We start from the raw sequence: 11,318 nt of genomic DNA on the forward strand, positions 1-11,318 counted from the left end.
GTCTTTGCATCAATTGAGTTAGATATGGTGAACATTTTATCCCGGTCATGTTGCACCGAGTCATACACGTGGCTCTAATCAGCATGTCCGCAGGCATAGATCCCAAACTTGGATAGATCGGATCTCTGACATGGATCCGAACTGAGCCTGACCAATATTGTCGGGTCCTGTCTATTTACGAAACCTGGTTTGAACTGTCTAATTTTTCCTCATTGCATTTTTCCACATGAAAATAATATATTTCACATATTTTCAACATATCTAGTGCCATAGGATCCCATAATAAATGGATCTAAAGCTCTGCTAGGGATGACAGTGGATCGGGGCGGATGCGGGGGATAATGTCTCCACCTCCATGCCGTCTCAAATTTCTGCCCTCCATTCCCGCCTTCATCCCCGCACGGGTTTTGATTTTAACCTCCATCCCCGCCTTCATCTCTGTTTCATGCCCTCTATCCCTAGTCCAAACGAGGCCAGGCGGGGCAGGGCCTTGTTTCTCCCCGGTTCACTGCCATCCCTAAAGGTATTTTAGTTATTTTTACTAAAGGGGATCGGGGACGAGGCGAAGCGAGGCAGGAGAAAGCGTAAGTCCATCCCCACCTCCATCCTAACACGGGTTTTGATTTTAACCTCCATCCCTGCCTCCATACCCATTTCATGTCCTCCATCCCTGCCTCCATCTACGTTTCATATCTTCCATCCCGGTTGAAACGGGGCGAGGCAGGGTGAGGCCCCATTTTCCCCAGTCCACTGTCATCCCTAAGCTTTGCCATGAGAGGTACCCACTTCAAAATTTGAATCCCACCCATACATAACCCGTTTGCATCCCTAGTTTCGCATAATTCACAAATATACCTATGTTTTGAAATTTAAAAAAATTACACTCAAACTTTGTTACGATAATCAAATAACCCACTATTTTGACATCCAATTTATTGTCATATCTCAAATATGACCCACACAAATTTATTAATCGTTTTTCCTCTCTTCTTCAAACTTTAAACTTTCTTTTCCATGAGTTGAAAAAATTGGCTGTGGCATAGCGACAATGGTGATCTAAATATCAATACATTTCAAGGACAAATTGCCTATAAAAGAAAAAAAGTCGAACAAATTTGTTGAGGCATGGGAATGAAAATGATCTATATATCAATATAATTAAGGGCAAATAAAAATGATAAAAAAATTAAGACGATATCATATAATATATTACATGATTCATAAGCCTGGCATATAAGACCAAATATATTTTTAATTGTTGGAGGGTAAAAAACATAATATCTTCGAAGATAGATTAGTATTAACTACAGTTAATTTTTAAAAAAAGATTGCTTTTGATCTCCAAAAAAAAAACTTTAGCAGTCCTTTGAAATATTTTCAAACATTTGGGATATTTTTGAATTATGCACAGAAGCTGGGTGCTATTTTGATTAAAAAATAAAAGAAACGAAGATAGGACTTCTTTGACACACAAGATTTAAAGAAAATAAAAAATGTAATTATATTTTTCCTAATTTATCAAAATATAAACATGAGTAGATAACATTAAAGCATTAAAGCTGCAACCATTTAACAAATGCATTCCACTGCAAGTATTTAATAAATAATACATCAAGAAAAATTCATATATAATTTATATTCATGCTGCAACTATTTAACAAATGCATCTTATTGCAAGCATTTAATAAATAATACATCAAGAAAAATTCATAATTCAAGATTAAAAATGATAATTGCAATTTGCATCCAAATTCTCAAATAAGAGAACATTAAATTAGCTTAGAGAACAATCATTATACTGTACTGTCAAATTTGTTGGATTTTATCTCAAAATGCAGAAAAATAACATAAGGAAAAGAAAATGATCCATACAACATGTTTGGCCAACACTAAGGGAACTCCATCACTAGCTAATGATACGTAAGAATGACCAACCCAATTTCCTTAGGAATTTGGATTCCCCATTTCATGCAGTTGGTAGATGAAAGTTCTCCTTTCTATGCTTTCACTACCATTGAGTGCAAAAGATACAGTCCTTATGCTTGCTCAATGGCTATCATGTTGATAAGATATTGATGTGTATGCACCACATTCGCAGATAAAGAAAGTCATTATTTTTTTTTTTTTGACATAGACATATTTTGTCATACACGCGAACATTATTGATATCATTATTCCCGTTTCTTCCTGTTCTTGGGAGATGGGTGCAATTTGCTTTCAACTGTCCTTTTCACACACACATATATAGGGTAACCTTTAGTATCTAGTAATGGCGTCATTACCTAAAAACAAATATTTATTTATTTTTTTATTGGTTGCTTTTATAAAACTAATATTTTTTTTTGAAAGGCAAGCTGGGGTTAGTCAGACCCCAACCAGTTACACAACATACCATTGAGTTTTGAACTTGCAACGTCCCAACAGATGGTGACACAACTCTTACCAAACAAGCGGAGCCCCCCCCCCCCCTTGCTAGATGTGATCTACGTGTTTTTCTTAGTGGGAATCTGCATTTAAATTGTTCGATTATGACAGGGTTTTTATAAGGCTTCAAAAATCAATGACCTATAATGTGCGACATTTTTCTACCTTATAAAATCATATTTTTTCATCAAAAAATTAACTTATCCAAAAACTGGCCCCCACTTTGATGAACCCATCCATGAGGTCAGATTGGATCAAAATAACCTGAGCAATGGAGATCCAAAGATGTTTGCACGTAATCCATGAGGTCAGATTGGATCAAAATAACCTGCACAATGGAGATCCAAAGATGTTTGCACGTAATGGAGCCATTACCAAATGTTCATATGTGTGTAGGAAATCTGAATTATGTGAACCATTGAGCAAATTCTAAAGTTCTTTTTCACAAATACGACCCTGCATATATATTTGGCATGGTCCATTGTTAGGAATTAACTGTTGGATTGTGTTAAAAAAACACAAATTTTGGATGCTTTATTAATTTTAAATTTTTTTAGCTCGTTCCTTTTCAAGCCCTGAAGGATCTTACTTAGTCTTCATAACTTAATAAAACCAAGCATGTAGATCACATCCACACAGTCAGATTAAAGAAAAAAAGCCAAAATTAACCATAAAAATCTGAGTTCAAATGAAAGTCTACGTATTTTCAATTAATGTGGTTGAGTTACTCTCTCTCTCTCTCTCTCTCTCTCGATATATATATATATATATATATCTCCCTCTCTCTATATATATATATATATAAATATATATATATATATATAAAAGGACTGTCCAACCAAGAAAAGGTTTAAAATCTACAACAGATGACCGACCATGTTCCTTCTTTAACAATCAAGTTTTTTATTGACTGGACTTTACATATTAGATTTTTATCATTTATTTTAGCGACATATTTTAGATTATGAATTTTCGATAATTAGATGTGTATTTTAAAACATTAAGAATCATCGACCCACAATACTTTGTATTGTATTGTTTTAAATGCAATGTGAGCAGTTGAGCCATCCAACCGTCATTGGCTGTCGATTTTGGACTGTTCTTTGGCTGCACAGTCTCTCTCTCTCTCCCTATATATATATATATATATATATATATATATATATATATATATATATATATATATATATATATATATATATATATATATATATATATATATATATATATATATAAACCAAATATGTCTTCCACATGGTCAACATAGTAGGAGATGACTCTTGGATTGTATTTTTTGACATTATGGTTTTTTAGAGGGTTGAAAATTCTGGTACATTGTAAGCCATTAATTTTTCAAACCCCTTATACAATCTTAGGTACACATGATCGAATGTTATCAGTTAGTATCGGGCAGGTATCGGTCGATATGTATTGTATCCGCCGATACATATGATATTGACAGAAAATCGATACCCTTTACCCCTGAATTGATTATTTTTAACAAATATAAAAATACTTAAAATTATTTTAATAGATTTAACACGTGTTGTGTTCTGATTGACGGCTATCAGAAGGATTCACTTGAGTATCGGTATCAGTCGATTCACCGAAATCATTACCAATACAACATTGCGGCTAACTCAAACATGTAGATCACACATGGAGGGATCGGATGTGCCAAAAACATTAAAAAATAAAGAAAAATTATAGTTTCTTATTAAGAGGTGAGTAGCAAATACTGACCCACATATATATAGGAAAATGAAAACGGTTCCAAACCTATCAAATGAAAAATTTTAGTGGATACTTATTATTTTTTCATAATTCTGAGAGATGTGTTCAGCATGATTGATTTACTAAAAATTGACACTTGGATCATGATTTTTTGATAGAAAAAATGGTATTTGGAGCCTCAAAAATTTATAAAAATTGTATGCCATTGATTTTTGAAACTTTATAAAAACCTATCCATGCATCGGAATCAAATGCTCCAAGAAGTGATTCCTATAAGAACAAGCATATAGATCACATCTGTACAGTCAGGATTTTGAAAAAAAATACCAAAAATCTAATAAAATTTTCCATTGGATAGGTTTGCGACCGTTTTCATTGGAAAGGTTTTCATCACTATATATATATATATATATATATATATATATATATATATATATATATAGAGAGAGAGAGAGAGAGAGAGAGAGAGAGAGAGAGAGAGAGAGAGAGAGAGTCACTAGAAATATGGGCATTTCCAAAACCCTTTTTTGAAAATTCAACCATGTGAATGTACTTGGCATTGTGAATTTGCTAGGAATCAACCATTGGATTGTGTATTTTTGAAGAAATATGCGATTTTTGAATGCTTAAATATTTACAAAGATTATGAGCTATTGATTTTAAAGCCTTAAAAAAATCTCATTTATGCATCAAAATCGTTCAAGAGCATGTTCTTATAAAACCAAGCATGGTTAGATTCAAGAGAAAAGAACAAAAAAACTCATAAAAATTGCTGTTCACACAATAGTTCTCATATTCTAGTGTTTATATATACACTTCAGGTAAACTTCAATGCAGTATTTTTTGCTTATAATTTTGGATAGTCGACTTCACATATTTGGTGGTTCACATCAAGTGCGCTTTTCCAGGATCGTGGTTTTTTTTTTTCACAAATTGATGGTCCCACACTCGATCATTGAGAAGGATGGTCATACGAGATTTTTTTTGGGTGCAGTGGGTCCTAATGTGATGATACATGCAAACCAACTAATTGGAGCAGTTGGTCCCACAGCCATCATCCACAGTAGCTCAAATCAAATTGCAGTGTATTGTCATCAAAGCCCACTGCCAAGAATGGACCACTGAGACTGATCCAAAGATCCACTAGCAGACAAGTTCTATTATAATTGAACCTGAAAAGAATCATTTGATCCATAAAGGGAGATCTCATATTTCAGAAAAGAAGGGAAAATAAAACCTTTCAGAAAGAAGGGAGATTCTTTAAACCTTGTTTGCTCCTTGGCTGTCAAAACCAATGTTGTCAGTATCCATGCTATCGGCCTCTATCAGCCTAAATGTATGATACTGCCAAAAAATCGGTACGATACTGACCTGAATCGGCTATTTTTAATAAATGTAAAAAAATAGCTTAAATTATTTTTTAATATTATTTTAATAGTTTTAACATGTGTCACTTTTGATCGATATGTAATATTTTTTAATTATCTTTTGACCGATTCATACACTTAAATATCGGTATCGGCCAATACACCTGAATCGTTGGCCATACAAGGTCTGATTCCGATATTGACAACATTGGTCAAAACCATTTGCCGAAGGAGAAAAGCACAAGAAATGACAAAAGAATATTACTATGAGACAGTGAATGAATTGGATTGGACCCGATCCACTATATCCCTAGAACCATATTCAAATATATGCATCAAAGTTCAAGGACACTTAGTTGTATAAGGTATAAAATGGCTTACACATTTGGTCACGGCGACATGAGGTATAAAATGACTTTTTTTTTTTTATGTTTCTTATGAAACTAACCTAACAGATGCGATTTACATGGTTTGCCTGATGGGTATCAGCTCTTGCATGAATTTTATGATGCTTAAAAAACACATGGCTTTTGTGAGCTCATAAATCATACTCTTTTATAAAAAAAAACATCAATTCAAGATCAGATCCGATCTATCATTTGGATCATGCCGAACACATTTACGAGGTCCAATTGAATCAAAAGCCTTTATCTATGATTTTTAGAGGTCATGGCACTGTTATATATATATATATATATAGTAATAGGTAGGTGCTAAATGAAATATGTTAAATAGTATGTGTTAAATTTGTTGGGCATGGTCGATTTACAAGGAATCCACACCTGAATCATGCATTTTCGAAGAAAAAAAATGATATTTGGAGCCTTGAAAATTTATAAAAAGTTTGAACGGTTGATTTTTCGAACCTTATACAAATCTACCCATGTGTTGAAATCGAACACTTGAAGAGCTGATCCATATAAAATAAAGTACATAAAACACATCTGTACGGTCAGAATTTAAAAACAAAATAAAAAATTGAAAACCTCATTTAGTAATTATTTAGCATATTTCATTTAGCACCTACCCATTGCTCTCTCTCTCGATCTCTATATATATACGAAGAGAGAGTCTGGTCTGGATCTTGAATGCAGACCAGATATGTGTCGGATTTGGATTCCATGAGTGGCGACAGACATGGTTTTAGGAATAGCACTAGTCATCCGACGTGGCCTAACCTGTTTTTAGGTGTAGGAGTTTAATGAGGCGTGTTGGGGCTGAGACTTTTTGTTTTAATCACGTCAACTTCCATTATTACATGGCTCAAATATCACTGATGTTGTCAAAGACATTGTGATTTTATTATGATAAATCAGAAAATAATAAATATCCAGATAAAATCATGAAAATCTCAAAGTATCCTTATGTTCAAAATCTCTTATTCCTGATATTAAAATGGTTTTTAATGTTTTTATATTTCAGATTTTTTAATGTTTTTTCATGTTTTGAACTTCTATTGTACCTTGACATTTCTCATTCATGAGAAAAAACTTTGTCGGGATTACTTCCAAGTCAGATATTGAGAAGAGAACCCTTCCTGGTGTTAATTTAATTGAAATATATTACTTAAAGACTCTTGTGTTCACTTGATCTGTTCTTCAACCCTTTTTGTCCTCTTTATTTTCAATTTTCATTTATTAAAAAAATTAGTCTGTAGTTGAGGAAAATAACATTTTCACTTTCTTTTGAAAAACTTCTCGTATGCAAAACATTCTTTTCCTATGAGAGTTTTTCTCTCTTTGAAACGTGCTCTTAAGGTATCCATGGATGCCCACCGAGGAGTACTCTCAGCTTTGGCATTTCCGAAAAGAGATACTATTGTGGGTTTTGAACCGTGGTCATCCCATGCTTGGTGAAATGCTGAAAAAACTGTTTTTATTATGTTCATATTAAAAAAATGCCATATTATTAAAACAAATTTTTTATTTTTATTTTGAATCTGATGCAATTTTGGTATTATATACAAATATCGATGATATTTGTGACATATACTCAAACCCATATTTTTATGCTGGCAGCAATTTTCATTTACTGTCATTAAGCATCAGCCCTCACCGCAGATATAGAACTCTCAACATTCTTCAACTTGAATGCATTAAACTAATCCACCCTTGCATGACTCACCCTTGCATTCTTCAACTTGAATGCATTAAACTCTCAACATTCTTCATTATTTACTGTCATTAAGCATCAGCCCTCACCTAGCCAGGTGTGCATGAAAACCGGATGAACCCTTGCATGACTCACCTGAGTTAATGATGTCACGGACCTACTCAATCATGATAGGATGGGGGAAGTTGTGGGCTCACGTGAGGAGCCATGGTAAAAGGGAAGCAAGTGTCACCACAAGTGTTATCGGCTAAAGAGATGCACCACCTGCACCGTCCAAATCCTATCCTCTCCTTCCACCACTTGTCCCATTCACCTGCACCCACCATACCTTTTGGGATACATTATTTTATTACAATGGGGACACTATATGACAATTATATATCCAGCTAAATGACTGAAACATGCACGCCATATTCCCCAAATGGCAGTAGATTACACTGTAAGGACCTTTGAGACGAGCAAGGCTCATCAAGTTAATAACGTACCATTTCAGATTAAGCTCTCATTCTACTCGAGCCGTAGTGCACTCTAATAAATATATCACCACTCAAAAGACGCAAAAGACAGACACGAGCGCCTGAACATTTTCGTCATTAAATTAAAGATATGCTTTGGCAGGTTGGTATCTCCCCCCAGCCCAAAAATATCCTTTCTAGATTTTTTCCAAGGACCCCAACCCCTCCCTCTCAACCCAAAAGACTCTATTTAAGGCTCCCACCCTCCCTATTTCTTTCCCAACACACCCATCTGATCTCTCCTGTCTCCACGACCCTAGTAAGAGAAATTAAAGCCATAAACAAAGCAACCATGGCAGCCATGGCCACCCTCACACCCGCCCTCTCCTCGAAGCTCCCAACAATCCAAGACCACTCCTCCTCCTTCCACGGCATCCCCTTCCCTTCTTCCTCCCCGTCTCGGGTCCTCTCCATCAAGGCCGCGCCCTCTCACTTCTCCGTCTCCGCCTCCTCCAAATACGACCTCACCTCCTTCACCTTCCACCCCATCAAGGAATCGATCGTCTCCCGCGAGATGACCCGCCGCTACATGATGGACATGATCACCCACGCCGACACCGACGTGGTGGTGGTGGGCGCGGGCTCCGCTGGCCTTTCCTGCGCCTACGAGCTCTCCAAGAACCCCAACGTCCAGGTCGCCATCGTCGAGCAGTCGGTGAGCCCCGGCGGCGGCGCCTGGCTCGGCGGCCAGCTTTTCTCCGCCATGGTGGTCCGCAAGCCGGCCCACCTCTTCCTGGACGAGCTCGGCGTGGACTACGACGAGCAGGACAACTACGTGGTCATCAAGCACGCGGCTCTCTTCACGTCGACCATCATGAGCAGGCTGCTGGCCCGGCCCAACGTGAAGCTGTTCAACGCGGTGGCCGCCGAGGACCTGATCGTGAAGGGAGGGCGCGTCGCCGGGGTGGTGACCAACTGGGCGCTGGTGTCCATGAACCACGACACGCAGTCGTGCATGGACCCCAACGTCATGGAGTCCAAGGTAGTGGTCAGCTCCTGCGGGCACGACGGGCCCTTCGGGGCTACGGGCGTGAAGAGACTCAAGAGCGTCGGGATGATTGACGAGGTGCCCGGGATGAAGGCACTGGACATGAACACAGCTGAGGATGCCATCGTCCGACTGACGCGGGAGATTGTGCCTGGGATGATCGTTACGGGCATGGAGGTTGCTGAGATAGACGGGGCTCCCAGAATGGTGAGATTAGAGCCTTTCTCTCTCTCATCATAATCATCATCATCTATAGTTTATACGTCCATTTGCTTGGCATCTAGTACTATAATTTTTGGTTTCTCGTTTCTAAATGTTTAGAGTTTTTTCTTCATTTTTTGAGATTTAATTTGTTTTCTTTGAAAGTAATAACACCATTTAAATCAGTTTTGGTTTTGATATGATGCCGAGTTTATTGGAAAGTAGGAGCTTTCTTCCACGTATGAAACCAACCTCCTTTTTCCCATGATGACTTGGCTATTCTTTCTCCTGTTGTGTGCAAGTCAGTATTTTTTGTTTTTACTCCCTCTGCGACTCTGTATAACAGAGAGAGAGAGAGAGAGAGAGAGAGAGAGAGAGAGAGAGAGAGAGAGAGAGAGAGAGAGAGAGAGAGAGTCCATGTTCTCAGAGATATTTCAATTCTCGATGTTTTAGACATTTTTATATATTTATCTTCTCTGCTCGTCTTTTCCTATAGTCCAGTTTCTCTGAATAGAGTGGTAGTTCTTCTCTCTATGCATTTACCTTTCTTTGTTTTTTAATCTCTCTGAATAGAACGGCAGTTCTTTCTATGCGTTTTATCTTTTTGTTTTTCTCCCGATTGTGTTGGTCAGTGTTCTTCTGGTTAATGAATGATTGGGGGTGGCGGTGTTTGGTGCAGGGACCAACCTTCGGGGCGATGATGATATCGGGGCAGAAAGCAGCGCACTTGGCGTTGAAGGCCTTGGGATTGCCCAACGCTGTGGACGGCACCTACAGCCTCGGCAGCGTCCACCCTGAGCTCGTCCTCGCCTCTGCCGACACTGACACCGCGTCAGCCTGAAAACCCAAGAAGAGAGCGGAGAACAAGATAAGGGCTGGAGAGAGAGAGAGAGAGAGAGAGAGAGAGAGAGAGAGAGAGAGAGAGAGAGAGAGAGAGAGCTTTGAGTTTTGGATGGTTGTGGTTGCTTCTACTCCCTTTTTGTTGTGTTGCTTGTCCTTTTGTTTAGCTTTTCCCTCAGAGCTATAAATAATTAAAAGCTTGTGTGCTACTTCCCTTCTACTCGTGTGTCAATGGTGGGGAAGAACGTGACCTAAAAGGGAAACTTGTCATTCTCATGGCCTTGTGATTATCAAAAGGGTCATATATAAGTTTACAATTATGAGATCGTTGTCCAAGATTATATTTAGATTGTTCGTTAATTTAATTAAGATGTGTTTAAAAGATTGAGTTACTGATTTACCATTGAAAAATAAAAAACCACAAGATGGCATCCCATAACTTGGGAAAGGAAAATGTCAAAATTCTTACTTTTCAAGAGTTAACTAGGAGGCTGGATCAAATGTAATCCCATTGCACAAAGTGTATGTACCGCTGTATAAAAAGCCACCGCGGTTCGTTCTGCCAGTGCCATCTACGCCACTCATCCAGTGACTAGGGATGGCAATGGACCGGGGCGGAGGTGGGGAACAAGGTCTCCACCCCCATCTCGTCTCAAAATTCTGACGTCCATCTCTGCCTTCATTCCCGCAGGGTTTTTTTATTTTAACTTCCATCTCTGTTTCATGTCCTTCATCTTCGGTTCAAACAGAGGGCGGAGCACCATTTTTCTTCGGTCCACTGCCATCCTTAAAAGAATTTTAGTTATTTTAGTAACGGGGATCGAGGATGGGGCAGGGCGGGAGAAAGCATAAGTTCATCCCCGCCTCTATCCCTGCATGGGTTTTGATTTTTACTTCCATCCCTGCCTCCGGTTCAAACGGAATGAGGCAGGGCGGGACTCCGTTTTCTCCCTGTCCACTGCCATCCCCTACCAGTGACTCGAACAAAACCATTTGGGTTCTAATTTGTGACTCAGCATTTGCCGCAAAAATGTCTAAACGTGATTCTCTAATAATGTAAATTCATTAAGAATAGCCATATTTTATGCAAACAATGGCGTAGATGGCACTAACTTTTTGCACGATATCATATTCGGT

The 11,318-nt window shown here is 38.0% G+C and overlaps 1 protein-coding gene across 1 annotated transcript; it reads left to right on the forward strand.

The window, feature by feature from the left end:
* Nucleotides 1-8,141: 8,141 nt before the first annotated feature.
* LOC149811709 (thiamine thiazole synthase, chloroplastic-like) lies at nucleotides 8,142-10,563 on the forward strand. Its single transcript, XM_089992800.1, has 2 exons — nucleotides 8,142-9,347; nucleotides 10,021-10,563. Exons 1-2 carry the CDS (start codon nucleotides 8,244-8,246, stop codon nucleotides 10,180-10,182), a joined length of 1,266 nt encoding a protein of 421 aa, XP_089848926.1. The 5' UTR covers nucleotides 8,142-8,243; the 3' UTR covers nucleotides 10,183-10,563.
* The last annotated feature ends 755 nt before the right edge of the window (nucleotides 10,564-11,318 follow it).

This window comes from Nuphar pumila, chromosome 17 (genome assembly GCF_984573655.1).
Source record: "Nuphar pumila chromosome 17, dmNupPumi1.hap1.1, whole genome shotgun sequence".
In the NCBI taxonomy this organism is placed as follows: domain Eukaryota; kingdom Viridiplantae; phylum Streptophyta; class Magnoliopsida; order Nymphaeales; family Nymphaeaceae; genus Nuphar; species Nuphar pumila.

Coding starts and splice junctions, on each gene's coding strand:
- LOC149811709 (XM_089992800.1), top strand. CDS start 8,244: ATGCTTTGGCAGGTTGGTATCTCCCCCCAGCCCAAAAATATCCTTTCT. Junction 9,348..10,020: donor TAGACGGGGCTCCCAGAATG/GTGAGATTAGAG, acceptor TGTTTGGTGCAG/GGACCAACCTTCGGGGCGAT.